Here is a 21,995-nt window from a genome sequence, read left to right as displayed (position 1 = left end):
CCACCAGGGCTCTGCTTCTTCCTTTTGAAGCTTCGCTCCATAACTCTCTTCTGGGGGCCTGTGGGTGTCCTGCTACGGGAGATCCAGTGCCTCAGCCTCTCCTCCACTGCCACCATCCTGACCCCGCACGATCCAGTCTGCCTTTTTTCCCCACCCTTTGACTCGGGGCCCAGTCCTGCAGTCTGCTTTTCCTGCCTTACCTTCAGTGTTGCTCCCTATGTCACGGGAGGGCTGGTTGTTGGACTCCTGGGGGCGTAATATCTTTGCTTCCACTAGTGCTGCTTTGCGAGCGGTCAACACCCTTTGTGTGTTGGCCAGGGCCACCTCCGGCCTATGGGATTCTGCTGAGTCACTTCTGTCTCGCTCCTCCCATGAAGGTGTCTGCGCGCTGATCCACGGCACCATGTGCTGAATGGACGGGAGTTGGCTGCCTTTATTCTCCGTTCAGCCTTGGATGTTTCTGATTCTCTGAGACGTATTATGGCGAGTTCTGTGGCTCTCCGCCACCAGGCTTGGTTGCGGGATGGCATCTTTCCGGAGAACATTAGGGAGCGTCTTGTTGACCTGTCTTTTGATGGGATTCTTTTATTCGACACCCACGCGGACTCCGTCATTCAACGGCTCCTTCCCGTTTAGCTTTGCTGTTTTTTCTAGCTGTTGGTGGAATCGTATAGGTCCTAAGGATTGGACCATCTGTGTATTTTTGGGCTGCTTGGTAAGCCGCCTGTAGTGCTTCCCACAGGTCCTTTATGTTCTTGACCTCTGCTCTGGGTTTTTCCCTAAGAGATGGTCCCATGTTTTGGGACGTGTCATACCCTATGTGGGGTACTTGTAGCTATTGTATAGCTATGTCCTAAGCTGGGTGGGTGTAGTTACCCTCTTGGGTTCCTTGCCTTTCCTGGCGTCGCCGTATACCGCTTGGTGCAGACTTTCTTTCTTTTTCTTTGTCTTAGCGCGGCTTGCGCTGCTCCAGGTTCTGTCCTGCTCAGTATCCGAGGGTGATTCTATCCTTCGTCTACGGGGCTCGCCTGTCGTGCGTTTTGTCCCTTGTTCCTGCGGGATATCTGCTTCTGTACGTTTTGCCTTCCCTCTTCAGCCTCTGGATCCCCAGACCGACTGTTGTCATGCCGTTTACGGCATCGGGTCGTGGTGTTTCGACATTGTTCTCCGACGTTTCGGCCTGGTCCTCTGCCTTGTGTTCTAGGGGGGCTAGGATACTCCTGGTGTTCTCCTGTGCTCTGGTTGATGGCTTTAGGTCTGCACTGCATATTTCTTCGTGGGCCGGGCTGTGCCTCTAGAACGGCCCTTCTCTGGGGCTTGTTCTGGGGTTCCCTTGACTCTGCCTTCGTCTTGCGCTGGCTTGCCCTGGGCACACTACTTCATAGTATTACCAGCTACCGGCTGCACACACCTGGTCATTGTGGTCCACCTCCGTGGACCTCGGCGTATACCCGGGTGCTGCTGTCCTTTGCTCTGCTGGAGCTTGCACGACTGTGTCTTCCTTCTCACGTCTGTGCTTCTCAGCTGTGGGGCAGTTCCTGCCTTGTCTGCTGCCTCTGGGCTGATGCCAGCTCAGCTGTCCCCTTCGCTTGGAGTGTGTTCTCCTGCGGCGGGCTCTGCTTCCGTTTCCACCTCTGCTCCTTGGATTTTGCTGGTGGTTCTTTCTTCCCTTGGTACTCTCTTGGTGCTGCTTGTCCCTCCGGGGTTTCTGGAAGGTGCCCTTGCCCTTGGGTAGGCTTGTGGTATCCTGGCCTTCCCTTCTCCTTGCTTCTGCTTGGTAGGAACGGGGCCTACCTCCCTGTACCCATGACACATTCCCTATTTGGGCCCTGTGTTCTTCCAAGCTATGAGGTTCTCTCGCAGCCCCTCCACCCCCTTTTGGGTATGGCTAGGGTATCTATTCTACGTTAAGTAATCTGCTGCTAGTAGTCTGTATCAGATGTACGAGTTACTTACCTTCGGTAACGATGTATCTGGTAGAGACGATTCTAGCCGCAGATTCCTTCACGACCTGCCCTTCCTCCCCGTTTCTGCGAGGACCCTTCTCGGTCTTCTGCACTTGTCTGCTTCAGGACGGTGTGCCTTTGCGAGTGCCCTCTTATTACTCCCTCCCGAGGAGGACGCTCACCTAGTTGTTGTTGCTCCATTCCTTCTCTGTTGATTGGGTGACGCATGCTTGGGTGCTTCGGTGCCCATGCATTTGGTCTCCAATGTAGGGTTCGTTTGTGCCCTGCTTCCTTGTGTTGCTTGCACTTCTGACTCGTACAGTCCTTGGGGTTGAGGTTCCCTGGCTGGGTCTCGACCCTTGGTTCTTTTAGGGGATCCCCCTGCTGGTATTGTTGGGGGATGACTTGTCATTGCTCTTCCATTCTGGCATTGGACCCCTTCCTGGCTCCAGGCGGTGATTGCAGACTTCTTCATCTGCTGTGCCCTTTTTCACATGCTCTCTGCCTCCAGGGAGGCTGTTATGTTGGTTGCAGGCTTGCTTGCAGTAGCTGCGCTTTTTTCTTTCATTCCATGACTTGGTGCCTTAGTGCCTGGCACTATTCTGGATGGTGCTATTCCTCACCTTTCATTTCTTTCCCTTCTGTATAGTTAGGTTTTCGCACACTGTTTCAGTATTCTCACAGATTCTTTTGTGATGGCTCTGTGTTGTGGTGCAGAAAAGTTCTCCGAAGAAAACTGACGTAGGCGCGCCGGGGTGGGACTTATGTATCCTCGCTGACTTCACGAACGCGGACGACGTCAGGACGGAGTCACGTGGTGCAGTTTCCCCGGCGCGCAGTTATGCTGTGGCAGAAAAGTTTTCCGGATCCAGTCTCACGCCTGGGGATAATTCTACGTTAAGGAATCTGCTGCTAGAATCGTCTCTACCAGATACATCGTTACCGAAGGTAAGTAACTCGTACTTCTGTTTCGAGGCATCTCAGTTTGTCTGGTAGACTGTTCCATGCTCTGGTTCCTAAGACCGTAACTGATTTTCCTCCCCTGGTTTTGTATCTGTAACTGGGGGTTTTAAGAAGATGCACTGAGGAAGATATGAGAGTCCTGGTTGTGGTATGAGGGATGAATCTTGCTGACAGGTAAGTTGGTACCTGTTTTTGTGCTGCTCTGAAAGTAATGATGATTTTATATAAAATTCTCTTATGTAAAGGGAGCCAATGGAGAGCTTTTAGAGCAGCCAATTCGGAGGCCCTACGCAGAGGTTTCAGGACCAGACGAGCTGTCGCGTATTGGACCACTTGTAATCTCTTCAGTGTAGATTTATTGATCCCTGCCAGAAGGCTGTTAGTTCAAGTGTGAAAGAATCAACGCCACTGTTTTCCTAGCTGTTAGGGGGATCAAATCAAATTTTTTTTTATAGCATTTTGATTAGACCAAAACAGGTTCCTGCCACTTTTAGTACAAGAGGTTTAAAAGAAAGGGGAGCATCAAATAGTACTCCCAGATTTTTTGCGACATCAACCCTGGGAGCTATGACATCATCCGGCCACCAGCCCCTGGGTTGAAAAGGGTTATCTTTCCCCTTCAGAAGAATCTCTGTCTTGTCCGTTTTGCACCGAAGATGATTATCTTTCATCCACTGGATGACTACTGAGAAGTAGAGCTTAAAAGTAGCTTTTTCCGGCGTAGAATCTTTGTCCAGAGATAAAATCAACTGGGTATCGACGGCATAAGATGTGACTTCAATCCAAAGGACGAGATGAGAGAGATAAGGGGGGACATGTATATATATTGAATAGGAGCGGACCGTTCAGGAGATAAGAAGGTGCCCAATGAGACTGCTTGCATGCGGTTGGTCAGGAATGACTTGATTCTAGTCAGGACAGTATTTGAAATGCAGCTGGATTTTACTCAGGCCAGAAGTATCTCATGGGAAATGGTGTCAAATGGCGCAGACAAATCAAACAGGATCAGTACTGCTTTCCTGCCTTTGTCTGCAATTAATTTCTGTGTCTCGAATATTTCTAATAGGGCGGACTCTGTGGAATGGTATAGGCGAAATCCTGATTGCCGTGGATGGAATAACATAGAGGTTTCGAAGAATTTCGAAAGCTCTTTATTGACAAATCTTTCCGAAATCTTCCCCAGAATTGGTAACCAGGATAGAGGACGGAGATTCGATAGGTTACAGATATCTACATTCTGCTTTTTCTTTAAGGGTTTAACTGTACCATATTTCCATTCGTCAGGGACTGTACCAGTGAGTAGTGATGAATTTACGATGTGGGTAATCACTGGGTTGACGATGTGTAACATTTGATGTAAAATCCTTGGGGTACAGACGTCCAATGATCCTAATTTACAGGCTGCGATTGCGGACCATCTGTCCTCCAATGATAGTGGTTGGAAATCTTGCATGTTAGGCCTACTATCCGCAGGGTCCAGTTCCTGATCTATGTTGGATTCTGGTATCATAACTGTTCCAAAATACTTTTAAATGACCTCTATCTTGTCATCAAAATAACTTGCGATATCTGACAGAGACACGTTAGTGATTGATTCCTTACCTTAGAATATTCCCAGGCGTCAGACTGGATCCGGAAAGTTTTTGCTTAGCAGTACCCCTGTCCGTCAGCGGGTGGCGTCCTGCGGCTCTGCATCAGTCATTGGCGTCGTAAGTGCCAAGATGACGTCATGGAGACTACTTAGGCGCCACCCATGCGCGCTGACAGCAGTTCTGTACACGGGTTTCCGTGCCAGGAAAGCAGAGCCATGCAAGATACTGACCAATAATGCATAAAACTAGGGCCCTGAAAGGCATGTCCTTAAGTAATCAGTTCGCAGAATGGGGAGGATGGGTGGGGCGGTAAGGAATCTATCACGAACTAATGTCTCTTACTGTTATATCGTTACCAAGTAGTAACTTGTGCATCTGAAAGAGACACGTTAGTGAAAGATTCCTTACCTTAGACTAGATACTCCAGCAATACCAACCCCAGTGGTGGGTCTGCGAATAAGATTGCACCAGAAAGCCAAGGAGAACAGAACGGCCAAAGAAGCCTTCTGTCCGGACTGGACTGTCAAGGCAGTAATGATTGGTAAACGTGCAGCGAGGCCCACGTAGCTGCCTGACAAATGTCCTGCAAGGGAACGCCGCGCCCCAAGGCAGTAGTGGCTGCTGTTGCCCTGGTGGAATGGCACGCATCCCCACAGGAAGCTCCTTCTTAGCCAACGAGTAATAGGCCTTGATGCAGAGAACGACCCACCGAGAGATGGTCCGTTTGTGCACGGTTCAACCTTTTTTGGCGCCCACGTAGCCAACAAAGAGCTGGTCATCCACCCGGAACTGCTGTGTACGACTCAGGTAGAAGGAGAGCGCACATTTCAGTTCCAGACGGTGGAGCCTCTCTTCCTCTTTGGAAGGCTGCGGAGGGGGAAAGAAGGTGGGCAAAGTGATGGTCTGCCCGATGTGGAAGGGCGTGACAACCTTTGGCAGGAAAGAAGGACGGGTCAGCAGAACCACCTTGTCCAGATGAACAGAAAGGAAAGGAGGTTTAGAAGAAAGAGCCTGGAGCTCACTCACTCTTCTGGCAGAGGTGATGGCTACAAGGAAAGCAGTCTTTAAGGTGAGCAGACGTAAAGGACAGTTGTGAAGCGGCTCAAAGGGATCGCACATCAGAAAGGTCAAGACAAGGTTTAAGTCCCATTGAGGCATAACGAACGGCAGGGGAGGAAACGTGTGCATAATGCCTTGGCTGACTTTCAGGCTGGGAAAAAATACACATTAATGCATGGGTTCATATATGCTAGATTGCGGGCAGCGGTGCGCACAGTGTGTCCTGATTTCCCACATGAACCGCAGATATTAAAAGGCGGCGAGAGTAGGGGGTTGATCACCAGAATATACTGCACATCCCAAAGAGAAAGTGAGTGGGAAGAATCTCCTACATTAGAAAAATGGAATTCTGTTCTAGATGCCCCCATGTTGCATGAAAACTGCGAAGCATGTTGTAGACTGACAGGCCGCCTTACTGCTAACTGCAATCTCCGAATTATCCATTTTAAATATTTGCATCAGATATATTACACCCCAATAACATTGCTAAAGTATGGATTGTGAGAGGATGCAAGGTGCCGTCAGGAGGGGGCGGACTTTATGCGTCTTGCATGGAGGTGCCCAGCTATATTTAATTTCTGGTGTGGTGTGATGAAGGCATTATAGAATATGGCATTGGGCTGCTAAATCAAATTAAACCATGTAACAGATGCATTGTTGCAATAGCTACACTAATTGCTAAACGTGCAGTTGCAATGCACTGGAATTCCAAAGCTGCACTGACACTGGGTAAATAGATGTGTGATCTTGTCTTCTGTAAGTAACAATTGAGTATATATGCTGAGGAGTTACCCGAGGCCTCAAGGCCCATCGATTTTTGGGCGCCACTTACTACATATTTACTGGCACATCCTGACTTGCTCTAGATATGTTGTCATAGCTATCACAAAACTTAGTTATGATATGGGAACTGAGTTTGTATCGCTCTACACTGCAAAATGTAAAGTATAAAGTTGCCTGCTTATTAGGTGTCATTTCATGCTGTTGTTGGGATAGGAAGTAGGGGAGGTGAGTGGGAACTGTGTTCACAAAAAGGGAGAAAAAACATTGTTATTTTAACAATATGAGCCAATATTGTCATTGTATGTGCTTGAATGTTTTGTTATGATGCATATATGCGATCTAATAAATTAATTTAAAAAGAAAACAGTTTTTTATGCACTTAGCTCATGGGATAGCTAGCATAGCTAACATGTTAGTCTGTTTCAGGCAATCCTCCACTATTCCTGGAGTGGACCACATTTTAATCCATAGCCAGATGGGTGCCAGGCCCACTGTATCTTCTAGGAAATCTAGGTCTATTTCATTGTGAGTGTTAACACCTGATTTGGATCTGGGGAGTCCTAAAAGCCTGTTTAAAAACTTGTTTTCTGCTTCCTGAAGGGTCTTTACAAATTAATGTCCCCATACTCTTACACCATATACGCCCACCATCAGGCATTTACTTCTATATAGGATTGTCAGTTCCTTGGGCGGTTTATCTCCCAAAAAATTCGCAAATCTATACAGAGATTCACATGGCACCTCCATTGACTGGGACTTTTGAGTAATTAAATGATCCCATCTCAGATTGGCGCTAAATAGAATGCCCAAGTAGCTACAATTGCTTGCTTTCTTTTTCATTGTATGTCCACTAAAAAACTTCTTTGAACGGGTGGGCTTTGGCCAACATGTTAATATATAGGATTGTCATTGTTTAGTTTAAAGTTCAGCCAATGCCTAAAACTAGAGAACCCATCTAAAAGTGCTTGCAGATCACTAGCTTTGCAGGCCAAGCGGACGGCATCATTTGCGTAAGGTAAATAGGGACTAGACGCAAACCAGTTTTCAGGACATCAGGGGTGTAGTTTGTTATAAAGGAATCAAGGGCATTAATGTAAAAAAAGGAAAAAAAAGGCACCAAGATGCAACCTTGTCTCACCCCACGCGTAACTTGAATAGTGGGAGTCTGGTCACATGACTGAGACCGAACTCTTATATTCGTATCTTGATGGAAACTTTTTAGCACAGTTAATAAAGATGAATCCACTCCCGCATGTCCCATAATGTCCCACAATATGTTTCTATCCACCAAGTCAAGGACCCAGGGGAGGTCTATAAAGGCCATATGTATGGCCCCTCTCCTAGCCTTGACATGTTTACCCAGAATTAGGGAAACATTTAAAGCTTGCTCAGTGGTGCCCGTTCCTGGGTGGAACCCAAATTGCACTTTAGTAAAAAGAGAATTTTTACCTGCCCAGGCTTCTAACTTTCCTAAGATGACCCAACCAAAACTTTTTCCTGAAGAATCAAGCAGTGCAATTGGACGATAATTTGGACGATCTCCATTTTTATATATATATAGGGACATTTACTGACTGCCTCCATGACTCAATTCATACCCAACTAATCTAGACCGAAAAACATGTGTGAGCAACGGGGTCCAGAATTCTAAATTTTATTTAAAAATCTCTGCTGGCACCCGGTCTACTCCTGCGAGATTGTCTGATGTTGAACAGAGTATGGCTGTGTGTACTTCCTCCAACGGAAATGGATTGACTAAATTCAACTAGTGCCAAGTTGGTTGTAACTGTACCAGCTGGGAGTGTTTGACTTTTATCAGGCATTTATGGGTTAAATATATTTTTGCAAAAGGAGAAACACATTCAAGCTCCATTATGTGGCTCTGGATTTTTAGTGAAGGGTCTGTTCACTATTACCGAAAATAACTGTGGTTCCTGGCTGTTGGTGGACGTAAACTGCAGACTAAAGGCACCTGCACTGAGATAATCGCCTTTGCCTTGATATAGTGTCTGTATTAATGAACAGCCACTAAAGACTACTATAAATGTTTCCCGATCCATTTGAAAGAGAATGCATTTCTTAATGTGCAACCCCATTTCTGCCTGAGAAGAGCCTGAAGTACATTGCATCTAACAGTTCTTTACCCATTTCATACAAATTGCTCATTCAGTGACAATGAATGAATGGCTATACATGTCTTATTAGAAACCATATTTTATAGTTGCTATCACACTGACCAGAAAATCTCAATCTTAGTGGCATATACTGTTTTTTATATAGCCCAATCCCTTGTTAATTTTTAATATGTTCTTAACCCCTTCGACGCTGATGACGAGCTGGGCTCGTCATGAGGTAGCCTCCTCGCACGCTCATGACGAGCCCAGCTCGTCATGAAACATGGGAATGAGTAAATCTCAGCGTACGGGCGGAATTCCGCACGCACGCATGCGGTTAAACATATTAAGAATTGAATCTTTCTGGGGAGGAGTTTAATCTTTCTGCTGAGGCACATCAACTTTTGAGCGTAGCTTTGATAGCTTTATTGTTTGTTTAATTTGATCTGTCAATGGGCGCTCAAAATGTATTTACATTGTCTTTAATTCCTTTCAAATGACTTAATGCAGCTGACACAGATTGTATTCCCCTGATTTTCTAAATATAGCTCTATTCAAATTCACTCCTTTCCAATAAGCATTAACTGGAAGTTATGCAAGGATTTTTTTAGTATTGGCCTATTTGTAGATATATGTGTGTGTGAGATGATTATAATCTGCAAGGCCCGGCACTTTGAATGCCCAACATTTCTTTCCCTTGTACTGTTCTCTGGACATGAGCTAAAGGGTAATTTAAGTTTTTATTTCTGCTTCACAAATTGATGGTGGCCACTCCTGTTGCCATTCTTCGAAGCACTATCTGTAGGTGGATGGGCAGAAGAGTGGGAAAACAGTAATTGTTTATGTAGAAACCTCTGCACTTTAAGAATTTTCTCACTGATATGGGCCATTCAAGGTACTGTACCAGTGCATTAGGTGCTCTTACATACAAAGTGTCCTTTTCCCATGGGCTATATTTCTCAATAGTTGATACAAATTGCGGTGCACCTATATGCTTGTTAGTAAATTCTTTAGCCAGATAAAAATGTTTCAAGAAATTCACTGGAGTAGACGCTGTTCCCTAATCAAAGTAGGATTCATATGTTTCTGCTTAAAATGGCAACACGTGTTTAGCATAAAGCTTCTTAAATCTTTGGGAACCTAAATCCATGTTCCTTCTCATAACAGTCAAGTTAAAAAAAACATTTCTATGTAGCATTGGTTAGTCTTTCGAACCGTCTTCCAGTGTGTTTGCCTGTCCGACCTGGCATCGGATGAGTGTCCTTGTTGGGTAGTTTCCCTTTTAAGAATCATGTCTGACAGACTCTGGGTAAGCATTCTCCCACCTGCCTGCAAATTCCCCCTGAAGTGTTGCAAATAGGAAACTTTTTGGTTTTAAGCAGCACCTGTCCCGTTGATGATCACTACTATTTTTATTGACACAAGTTTTCCATTTGGGATAGCCAACACAAGGACGGTTGTCTGAGGTTCCTTGCCGTCCACATCCAGCCATTCACACCCTGTTTAATTGTCATTGGGCAGATTGTTTTGTGAAACCCTGAGAATGTACAATTTATGATGTGACCGATTAGTACACAGTTCCTATTTCAGATTGCATACCGACTGGTATTGCATTGGTATGAAATTTGAACATCCCTGGTTTGGAAATAGGTCTTTGTACACGAGGTCCTCATTCCTCAATTGCCAGCTTTCAGAACAGCCAACCGATTGCAGCCTCTCGTCTGGCCTCCATTGGTAATATCATACTGGTCCTTGATCACTAACAACTTGAAGGAGGAGGTGTGCAGTGGATGTACCGAAAGAGGCAGTGTTGGGTCCAGGGAAGGCAGCGCAATGTTTCTTTGCCCTCACTAGGTGCAGCGTTTGTTCTAGTTTGTGTTATTACCCATATGGTCACTCCAACCTTCTGAAATGGCTTCTTAGAACTGAGACTACAAAAGTGATTGAATCCTGAGATTAACTTTTTTTTGTTTGAGAAAACATCTGTTCCCAAGAAGACACATTCATTGTGCATGTATGAACCTGGCTCTGAAACCTGTTTACAAATGGTTAGCATCCAAGCCAACAAAGCTGTGTTGCCAACTGGGGCGCCTTGTCAGAGTTTTGACACTTCTGCTTTTCTAACACCATAAACTCATCTGAGTTGTCTTTTTGACTTACGTGACCTGTTATTATAACAGCCAACAAAGTAATTCATAAAACATCTTTGGCTTAAAAGCCATCTAAGCCTCATCAGGTGCTGCTCAGCCATTTGAGGCACAGTATTCGTTTTATAAATTTGATGTATCTTTCTTTTTTTATTTTTTTATTTAGAAGTCTTCTGATGAACAAACAGAATTTGAAAAGGGGCGAATAACACATGCAAAACAGATAATGAAGCCATTCATACTCAGAAGAGTAAAGAGTGAGGTAATTGTTAAAAAGTTTCTTTATATTTACAGATTTTTAACATTTATGCAAAATTGTCTGATTCACAAATGATTTCCAAGAAATATATCTTTTTTTCTAATGCAACCATGAGTCCTTCCTTTGTCATTTTAAAAAAGTGGTCATGCCCAGAAGGCTATTTTCAAGCTTACAAACGGCCAACTTATTGTTGGTAAATCATACATTTCTTTTTCAATGCATGTTGTTAGAGGCGGCTCAGTGGATGTTGGGTGGATCAGTTCCTCTGACAATCTGAAACAACCTTAAGATATAAAGGCATAGGTGGTAAATATAAGAATATATGTAACCTGGGAAACAGAACTGTGCCTGCTTTCTAGATGTGATAGCTGCTGCAGTTTTGCCTCTCTTGGGAAATTAAACTATTGCGCTGATGAACTACTGTGAACGCAATGCCGTTGAAGGGCACCCGCCTTCTCGGTGAAACTTACAGCAGAAAGTAATTTGTGATGTACCTGATTGTCTTGAATGTGGCCAGACTGAATGTGTGTGTGTATACATTGACACTGAGTGTTACCAAGCAGTTGAATCTAAAAAAAAGGGTGTCTATTCTGTTTAGTCTGTGTTTGCTCCACCAATTATTACGTAACTTATTTTATTGTTCAAGTTGCTGCATGCCACCTGGTTGGTATCTTAGGTCATGGGAACCCTCCAAACATGAGAAAAGTGCATCTAGCTGGATTACCTAAATATCAAACTGGGCAGAAAGAGCTTTAACATCCCTTGATGATGAGCCTACGGCAGAGCCATTTAAAGGCATGGGCATAGTGGGCAATAGCCCTGTGCCCCCACCTTCTACCAGGTCTCTTGGTAAAGGCATCAGAATAACCAGGAGTTGTTTGTGCATGTAAAATACATTATTTTTTAATTTAACAGCTGGGCCTTCCAACCTTAACCCTTGCACTCTCAGGCTGTTGGTTGCATTTAAATTTCAAGATCTTTCTATCTCATTTCAGTATTCTTACACCATCTAACCTCTTCTACCTCACATCTTATTATTTTTACCTCTCGCTACATCTTTATGTACATACCCCTTTTCTCAAACTGTGCTCTCTACCTCACTAGGACTACCTCATCCCTCTACTCCTCTCTGTCGTACTTTTATGACCTCACCTCTCTCTCACTATCACTTTGTGTCCACCTTGTCATCTCTACCTCAACACCTCTCTCTATGTCAGTTCTCTCCCTCTACCTCCTTTTCCCTGTACCGCATCTACCTGGCTTACCTAACTTTCAAATTGCCAAAATTAGAGGTTGGTACCCTAATGCTCAGAAAAGGGACGGGTATATGCAACACAAAATAAAGAAATCCCTTTCAAATAGACCAGAAAGCGAGTGAGGTAAAATGTGCAAGCCAACCAGTACAATTGATTATTTGCTATAGGTACCTTCTTACAGGAAAACCTGCAAAAAGTAATTTAAACAAAGAAACAACATTTTCTTAAAAAGAACATTTCACTTACAAACTGCTGTATTATGTTGCAATGAAACTGAATAATTACAAATGAAAAACAAATAGTCTACTGTGCCATATTTTATTTTAAAACTTTTTTTAAAAATCCTTTGAGTTCTTAAAGTACAATTACATAAAATAACCAATTTATATCAGAATAATTACATTAGTACATTAAATTCGTTTTCTGTATTGTAAATGAAATGTTTATTTTAAGAAAATTTTGTTTTTTGTTTAAATCACTGTTTGTTGGGTTTCCTGTAAGAAGGTACCTATAGCGCATAATCCTTATTTCTGGTTGGCTTGCACATTTTACTTACTCTTTTACCTTGCTTGCTTTCTGGTCTATTGGAAAGAGATTTCTTTATTTTGCGTTACCTAACTTTCAACCTAGTCTCTCATTATATCACCTTTCTAGCTCTGCATCTCTCTATCACTCACCGCTGTCTACCTCTTCGATCTCCACTTCACTCTCTCCCTGTACCCATTATCTATCATTATCTCCTCTCATCTCTTTCTGCACCCTCCTTCTGCCTACCTCTGTATCATTTTCACCTGTTTTTCTGCATTACACATCTCGTCTCTTATTCAACACATTTCCTACTATATCCCTTCTAATTTGGTATCCTCCACCCCAATCTCTAGTTTTCTCTTACCCTCACTACTTTTTTTTAATATGATCTGTCCTCTCCCTCTTTTAATGTTGCCCTTTTCTATCTTACTACTCTTTCTCTGCCACACATGTCTAATTGGCATACTAACTCAGGTACCTACCTCTCTACTTCTACTGGTCTCTGCCTCTACTTAGCTCTGGCTCACCTTTCTTGACACCTTAAGTCTCAATGTACGCATTCCTCTCTAAATGTCTCGCTCTCCCAACCTCACTCTAAAACCGTATTTGTACTCTCTCTCTTTGTCTCTCTGCATCTTTGTTTCTGGCTTCCTCACCTTTTGCTCTTTGCTTAGGTCTCCTCCCTGCCACACCAACCTCATTACCTCATTTATAGCTCTACCTCCCTTGTTTGTCTACTTTCTCTTTTGCTACAAAACTCTTTTTCTCCTTTCTCCCATTTCCCTTGCCAAGCAGAGCTGAAGGTCATGGTCTAGCCTGAAAAGTACACTTCTGTAGTAGGGGATCTCTGTGTATAGTCATAATCTAGTGAATAGTCCCGCCCATGTGCGTGGACCCCAGAGCAATCAAAAATAATCTCTTAAGGTGTCGAAAAATGCAGAACTGCACAGACACTTAAGAGAGAATTAAAGACAGATAATGCAGCCTATATCCACAGGCTACACTGTCCAGTACTTCAACTACAAATTCCACTAAAAATCCACAAACCGCACAGCCTGTCCAGATTTCCCTTGCTTTAAGAGCAAAAACCCTCTGGAATGATAGAGAGGAAGACATGGACAGACAAGCCCCATAGGCTGCCATTATGTGGCTCAGAACAGGATACTGTGCCTTTAAGAGAACTTTCCAGAACTTCACAGTATCCCAGAATGCACTGCAGGTCCCTTTTACTTTCAGTTCTTTTTTCCGGCTCCTGCAAGCAGGACCCTGGAGCATTGAGCTCTCCCTTTTCAAGTGTTTATTGGGGATTTTTTCACTTTTTACAAGTTATTTGAGTACTTTTCTGAAGTACTTTGGTGGTTTTTCTTCCTGTTTGTCTTTTGGTGCACTCTTTGATTGTCAATATGCCTGCATTATTCGACAAATGCCCTGAGTGCTCCAGGAAGAAGGCCAAGTCGGACCCACACGAGGTGTGTATCATCTGCCTTCCTTCATCTCATGTCCCAGAGGAGTGTGACATCTGCCAGGGTTTCTCTGGAAGGACCCTGAGGGATAGGATGAAGATCAGGCTTCAGGGCCTCGAAGACAGAACACTGAAGGCACGAGGTGGGTCTGGAGGGGCTTCCTCGGCCCATGCTGAGGCCTCTGGGGGGCTCCCCAGGAGCAGGAAGACCAGCAAATGTCCCCATTCTCCGCCTGCGTCGATTGCACCGACCACGGCGTCGAGAGGGATGACTGCAGTCTGTTCCCCGTCTCCCCAGGGCTCTGGGTTGAAGCGACGTCGCCGCTCGCCGTCGAGGGAACTGAACAGACCGGCGTCGAGGTCTCCGGTGACCATTTTGTCGTCGTCGAGGACTCGACGTCGAGAGGTGGACCGGCGTCGGCGCTCGCCGTCACGGCGACACCGCTGTTCGCCATCGTCGAAGAGGAGAAGGTCGTCGTCGAGGGGATCCTCGACGTCGAGAAGATCGCTGCCAAGGCGAAGGTCGCCGTCAAGGCACGGGAGATCGCCGTCGAGGCGTAGGAGGTCGCCGTCGAGGCATAAGAGGTCGCCGTCGAGGCGCAGAAGGTCGCCGTCGAGGCGAAGGCATTCGACGTCAAAGAAGGGGCGCTCACCGCCGAGGAGAAGAAGCTCGACGTCGAGGGGCCGACGCTCGCCGTCGGGTCGCCGTTCTTCGACGCCGAGAAGACGTAGGAGGAGTTCTGGCGCCAGGAGTCAGTCTGACAGGCGTCTTGGAGACTCTCCAAAGTCCCAGCCTAGTAAGGAGGGCGGGTCACCGGGCTCGGTGTACTCTGTTGTGTATACCCCTGCTAAGCCGAAGACTGTTACTCCTCCTCCGTTACCGAGAGGACTTCCTCCGCGGGCTCCCACCCGCCTCCACTTGGCCACTTCCGCCTCCTCCTCAGCCTCAACTTCAACCTCAGCTACCGGCTGACAAGCCTCCTCCGATTCCTCCGAGGACAGGTTCATTGCCACGATTTCCGACTCCTCCTAAGGGGACCCATCGGCCGAGGGCCCCAGCCAAGCCAAAGTCACCCGCCCCGGTTGAACCGGCAGGGCGACCGAAGCCAAGGAGGTCGCGATCTCGCTCCGGACGGAGGGGGAGATCGCGTAGTCATCACAGATCCTCCACGAGGTCAAGACGGCGCCACAGGAGGCGCGAATCACGGTCCCGCACGGACTCTTCCAGGACCAGGTCCTACTCCCCGACTTGGTCGGACTCCCCGGGGACGAGAGTGTCTCCTGTGGACGATATCAGCACGTTCCAGGATGTCCTCCTGAGGGGTGCAGCAAAATTGGGAATCACGGTGACTGCTCCAACACCTTCGACATCCGTGATCTTTGAGACGCTGCATAAGAAGCATTTGTCTCGTCCTTTACCACCGCTCGTACCAGGGTTGGTAGAGCCTGCGGAGGAGCTGTTCCTCACGCCTGCAGTGACGAAAGCCGCTCCATCCCGGCTTCTGAAGAAGTACAAGGCCCCGGATTCCGACCCGGCTTTTCTGCGGATAGACCCGATTCCGGACTCCGTTATAGTGACGGCAGCCAGGAGCAACACTCTACCTCGCCGTCTTCTACCTGATAAGGAGAGCCGATGGATCGACTCAGCTGGCAGGAAGGCCTGTGGGACGGCATCTACGGCCATGAAGGCCTCTAGCGATGCGGCTTTGCTGGGACGTTATGATCGTGCCCTGTGGGAATCCCTCCAGCAGTTCACAGAACTCCTGCCACGAGATAAGAGGGAGGATTTCCTGGAGATCCAGAAGGAAGGGATGCTGGTTTCGAACCAGGTCATCAGCGCGGCCGCTGATGTCTCTCTTTTGGCGACCCATGGGTATTGTCATGGGATCAACCAGCGACGCCATGCTTGGCTCAGGCTCACGTCACTCAAGCCGGAGGCCCAGCAGCGAGTGGCTAATCTGCCCTTCTCGGGGGAAACCCTGTTCGGCAAATATGCGGATGAAGTCCAAAGAAAAGAAGGCCTACCGCCCGTTTCCAGAGATGGTTCGGGGCACAGGGCAGAGGGCGAGGACAGGCTTCGGGACAGCAGCAGCAACAGCAGCAGTTCCGGAGGCCCTTCGAGAAGCGCCAGAAGGGTAGAGGAGGTCAGCAGTCCTCTACAGCGAACAGGGGCGCAGCCGGGTCTCGACCCTGAGCGGTTACTTCCCCTACATCCGTTACCCGCTCCGGTGGGAGGAAGCGTTCAATTTTTTCGGGCAGAGTGGAGAAAAATTACTCAGGACAAGTGGGTGCTAAATATTGTTTGCAATGGATACAGTCTTTGGTTCACCAGCCCGCCTCCATCAATTCCACCGGTCAGCTCGCAGTTCCAACTGCGCGAGCTCCAGGCGGAGGCAGATATCCTGTTAAGGAAAAGGGCGATAGAAGATGTACCTCTTTCTCAAAGAGGAAGAGGTCTGTACTCCTGGTTCGCAAGAAGGACAAGAACGAGTTCAGGCCCTTTCTGGATTTGCGACAAGCAAACAAGTGGATTTGCAGAGAGAAGTTTTGTATGCTGTCGTTGCATCAGATTTATCCTCAGCTGCAACAGGGAGACTGGCTGTGTGCTATAGACCTACAGGATGCGTACTTCCAAGTGCCCATTGCACACAAACACAGGAAGTTCCTGCGCTTCCAAGTCGGCGCCAATCATTATCAGTACTCAGTACTGCCATTCGGACTGAAGTCTGCACCCAGAACATTCTGGCAGTGGTAGCTGCACACCTAAGGAAGTACAAGGTGTTTGTCTACCCGTACCTAGACGATTGGTTGATCAAGGCCTCCTCCTCGAAAGCTCAAGCACACTTCCAGAAGACGTGCGTTCTCTTGAACAAGCTGGGGTTCCACATCAACATGTCCAAGTCTGTCCCGACTCCGGTCCAGTGCATACAGTACTTGGGAGCCTCCATCAATACGCTGTCAGCAAGCGTGTCTCCTTCGGAGGAGCGACGGTTATCACTCCTTTGGAAGGCTCAGGCTCTTATGACCACTCCATCTACAACAGTGAGGACGGTGTCTTCTCTACTGGGATCGATGGCCTCTTGTATCTTCCTCACGCCACACGCACGGCTGCACATGAGACCATTGCAGGAGTGCTTGGAGGATCAGAGGAAAGGATCTTGGGACGACAGGATATGACTGTCTCTGCATGCGCTTCAGTCTCTGAAGTGGTGGTGTTCGGCGGAGAATCTCCTGAGAGGGTTGCCTTCCACAAGGTCATTCCCACGCAGACTATCGTGACGGATGCATCTCTCCACGGCTGGGGGGCGCACTCCGGAGACTTACAGATTCAAGGGACGTGGTCCCAGACGGAGTCCACGTACCACATCAATTTCCTGGAACTCCGAGCTGTTCACTTGGCGCTGAAGGCCTTTCTTCCGTCCTTCCAGACCAACTCTCTGCTTGTGCAAACGGACAATACGACCACGATGTATTACCTCAACAAGCAGGGGGGCTCGAGATCGCGCACCCTGTCGCAGGAGGCACAGGTGATCTGGCACTGGCTTCTAGCGAGAGGACTGACAATAACGGCTACCCATCTACCAGGTGTGCAGAATGTTCAGGCAGACGCACTGAGCAGACTGATTCAGGAAAACCACGAATGGGTCATAAACGACGAAGTACTAGGAGAAGTCTTCGCAAGGTGGGGGACTCCAGACGTAGATCTGTTCGCCACCGCCGAAAACAGCAAATGCCGAGACTTCGCCTCCAGGTACTACCAGCCGGGGACGCTGGGGAATGCGTTATGGATCAACTGGTCGTACCGCTTTCTGTACGCTTTTACACCCATTCCCCTGATTCCGACTGTTCTCATCAAGCTGTCCCAGTCCAGGGCGCGGATGATACTGATTGCCCCGGAATGGCCCAGACAGTGGTGATTCACGGACCTGCTTCACCGGTCTCTCCTTATTCACATGCGGCTGCCGTGCAGTCCGGACCTTCTCACGAAGTTCGGGGGGCAGATGTTGCACCCCACCCAACCTCTCGTCTTTGAGTTTGGTGGCATGGCTCCTGAGATAGTGCAATATGGCCATCTGAATCTCCCAGAAGATTGCATGGACATAATGAAGGAGACTAAGCGACCTTCCACTAGGACTTCTTATGCTTACAAGTGGAAAAGGTTTTGCATCTGGTGCAAGTCCAAGAACTATGACCCGACAACATGTAAGGAAGATGTCATCCTTCCATATCTTCTACATCTGGCGCAGTCAGGCCTTAATGTCCATTCCATTAAGGTTTATCTGGCTGCATTGACTGCCTACAGGAAATGCCCTTCACAGACTTCCTTCTTTCAGATCCCTGTGATCAAAGATTTTTTGGAAGGCTTGAAGAAAGTGTTCCCTCTTGTCCGGCTTCCTTCACCTTCATGGGAATTGAATGTGGTGCTGTCCAGATTGATGAAGGAGCCTTTTGAACCTATTCAGAAGGCTTCGTTGCAGCACCTGTCCTGGAAGGCGGCGTTCCTCGTGGCCATTACATCGGCCCGCAGGGTGAGTGAAATTCAGGCGTTGTGTTGCCAAGAACCTTATACTGTATTTCATGCTGCTAAGGTTGTTATGCGTACTCACCCTATATTTCTTCCTAAAGTTATATCTGACTTTCATGTTAACCAGACCATAACTTTACCTACGTTTTTTCAGAATCCTTTCTCTCCAGCAGAAAGGTCCCTGCATTCCCTGGATGTCAGGAGGGTGTTGAATTTTTATCTGGATAAAACCAAGGATATTCGTAGGTCAGACCAATTGTTTATCAATTATGAATCAGTCAGGACAGGTCTTTCTAACTCTAAACAGTCCATTTCTAGGTGGATTGTGTCCTGTATACAGTTGTGTTACCAAAAAGCTGGTAAGACCTTAGGGGGTAAACCTAAGGCTCATTCCACCAGGGGCAAAGCTGCCTCGACTGCTTTGCTCCGTAATGTTCCATTGCAGAAAAATTGCCCCTTGGAAGTCGGTCCATACCTTTGCTAAGCATTACTGACTGGACACTGAAGTTGGGCAGGCTTCGCTGCGATATCTGTTCGCACAGTAGTGGTGTTATTTTCTATTTTCTCCACCGCCGCTTTGGGTGGGGATGGGCTTGCCATTCTATTCACTAGATTATGACTATACACAGAGATCCCCTACTACAGAAGGAGTATTTTCTGTCCTGTAACTCCAGTTCTGTAGTAGGGGTATCTCTGTTAGTCATAAGCGCCCGCCCTCCTCCCCGGTGGAGAGAGATATTCATGTAAGGAATGCTACAGGTCTGGCGTGTTACGCCTTCAAAAAGAACTGAAAGTAAAAGGGACATGCAGTGCATTCTGGGATACTGTGAAGTTCTGGAAAGTTCTTAAAGGCACAGTATCCTGTTCTGAGCCACATAATGGTAGCCTATGGGGCTTGTCTGTCCATGTCTACCCCTCTATCATTCCAGAGGGTTTTTGCTGTTAAAGCAAGGGAAATCTGGACAGGCTGTGCTGTTTGTGGATTTCTGGTGCAATTTCTAGTTGAAGTACTGGATAGTGTAGCATGTGGATATAGGCTGCATTATCTGTCTTTAATTCTCTCTTAAGTGTCTGTGCAGTTATGCATTTTTCGACACCTTAAGAGATTATTTTTGATTGCTCCGGGGTCCACGCACATGGGCGGGACTATTCACTAGATTATGACTATAACAGAGATACCCCTACTACAGAACTGGAGTTACAGGACAGAAACTACTCCTTATAGACAAGAGGAGGGACAAGGCAGGGGAAGAGAATTAAGTAGAAAATTATCAGACTTCATTCATTGGAATGCTGGACATACTCTGAGCAATGTTTGATTCCCACTAGTAAAGCGGTATGGGGCATTTATTTGTGATTATGAATATCAGGCAATCAAACCTAGGATGGCAAGCAAAACGATAATAGGTATTTTTCTAATATTATGTACTAAATGCCCACAAAATCACTCTGAGGAACGGGCTGGTTAAACGACGAATTTCACCAAAAATATTGCTGTTGTAAGACAACCAATATCTAGATCCAAGCATGTTTTTTCTGTATGTGTTCAAGCTTTCTTTGGTACAATTTGGCTGGCGGGCAATGGGCAGCCTGGTTGTTCGTCTGTTTTTGTGTAGCACAGTTTCTGAAAGTTTTACATATGTTTCAGTATTTTTGGGCACAACAAAGTCTTGATTTGCCTAAGAACGTGTGACAAATTCAAAATGTTTCCAAACAGGGTTCTTCAAAATATGCATTGCCTTCCCCTCAAATTCTTAAATGGCACCATTGCATAGCCAGAAATGCATAGGGGTCACATTTGAATGAAAATTGTGATTCACGCAATCAGGTTTGTAAAGCAAGGATTGACAAGAAATGGTATCTGAATAAGAAAAGAATATCAAAGTTAACAATTGGACAATCTTAGTTTCTCATAGAGATGAATAAATAAGCATGGTGTCATATGTAACTAAATGGAACAAGAGTCAGGGATACGTAGAAAATAGAATTAAAATTGCGCACATTTCAACATCTAGTTAGTTCAGCCATACACTTTTCTCAAATCTATAGAGTACTCATGCTTGAGACCTGTTATAAGTTCAAATTATTTTGCACTTCTCACAGTTAAACTCCAGGATCTAGAGGGGTGCATGCGCTTAAAACATATAAGTTTATGTGTAGGTCTCAAACCCTCGCTTCATTTTTCCCAATTCAAACATCACTTTTGTGAAAGTTTTCTTTGAAATCCACATGTGGAACAAGCGTGTAACTGCTGGTTAACCCTGTTTATTTTAACCTTACAATAACTGTACTTGAGTATAATCCCTTGACTTTTTTTGGTAGATTTAGTGCTTGTTCTTTTGTCTAATGAAGAATGGAAAGATGACAACAGATTAGCAGTTCTACAGGGAATTGTGTTACCTGCTTTTCTAAGATAATCCATATATTTAGCGGGTCTAAATTGCAGAGGAAGCGGTATCTATACTTGTTGATAGATGAGACTAATATAGATTTCTTTATGCACTCGTACTTTGTCAACAGTCACATTTTATCTTTGGGCTACATTAATGTAAATGGAATCAAAAACTTGATGCTTAACTTGAAGTAATCCTAGCCTTTATCTGCAGAACAGCACAAGGAAATCAGTTATCCAGGTACATCTGTTTACCTTTGAGTGGGATTCTTATAACACAGAAAGAATTCCACACTGTTGATTTGTGTACCACACAGATTTTGAGAATGTGTGTGTGTGAAAGCTTATGGATTGTACCATCTGTCATGATATTGTCAGTCACAGGCACTGTATGCAGCATTTTGATTTTTTTTCCCTTGGACTTAATTTCAGCATCTCTTTTTTGTGGCTTTGAATATTGGATGTCTATTATCCATAACATTTCCATGTGCTCACTGATAACTGGACTGACTGGTTGTAAACTGGTCATTTAATAGCACAAGAGCGGAGTGCCAGGAAATGTCTTAGTGGTTCTGCAGAGTTCTGGGCATTGTTATGTGCTAACTCAGTTCATCTCTCAGAATGTCAAGGGTTTGTCTATCTAGGTTTCCAAAATAGTTTTCATGCCGGTTTACATTATCTGCTATTATGGAGGGAAGATTCTGGCATGTGTGTGACACTCTCTCCACTCTTTACCCAATACACTTTTATTTTTTTATACTTTTTTTTGCTTTGTGTTACTCCACTGTTTATTTAACTACAAAGACTTGATTATAGCCACTTAAGTGCTTAGAGCGAGATTGTCTTGTCCTTAGCGCAGCCAGCTCCAGTGGTGCTGAAGCCGAGATCATCTCGCCCATAGCATTTATTTAATAGACCAAACGTCCCTTCCATCAAAATATTGTAGCAGTTGATCAATGTCGTTGCAGA

At 46.0% G+C, this 21,995-nt stretch overlaps 1 protein-coding gene across 2 annotated transcripts in view; it reads left to right on the top strand.

Moving 5' to 3' along the window:
• Positions 1 to 21,995, top strand: part of SMARCAD1 (SNF2 related chromatin remodeling ATPase with DExD box 1) — an 809,617-nt gene that overhangs the window by 603,763 nt on the left and 183,859 nt on the right. For both annotated transcript variants that reach the window (XM_078676227.1, XM_078676228.1), the window contains exon 17: positions 10,771 to 10,866. In XM_078676227.1, the coding sequence (XP_078532353.1) occupies positions 10,771 to 10,866 (96 nt within the window). The remainder of the gene's footprint in view (positions 1 to 10,770; positions 10,867 to 21,995) is intronic.

The sequence above is a fragment of the Lissotriton helveticus genome, chromosome 2_1, assembly GCF_964261635.1.
Source record: "Lissotriton helveticus chromosome 2_1, aLisHel1.1, whole genome shotgun sequence".
In the NCBI taxonomy this organism is placed as follows: Eukaryota; Metazoa; Chordata; class Amphibia; order Caudata; family Salamandridae; genus Lissotriton; species Lissotriton helveticus.
The sequence above is the reverse complement of the archived record's forward strand: the minus strand, read 5'-3'. Positions and strand labels throughout refer to the sequence as shown.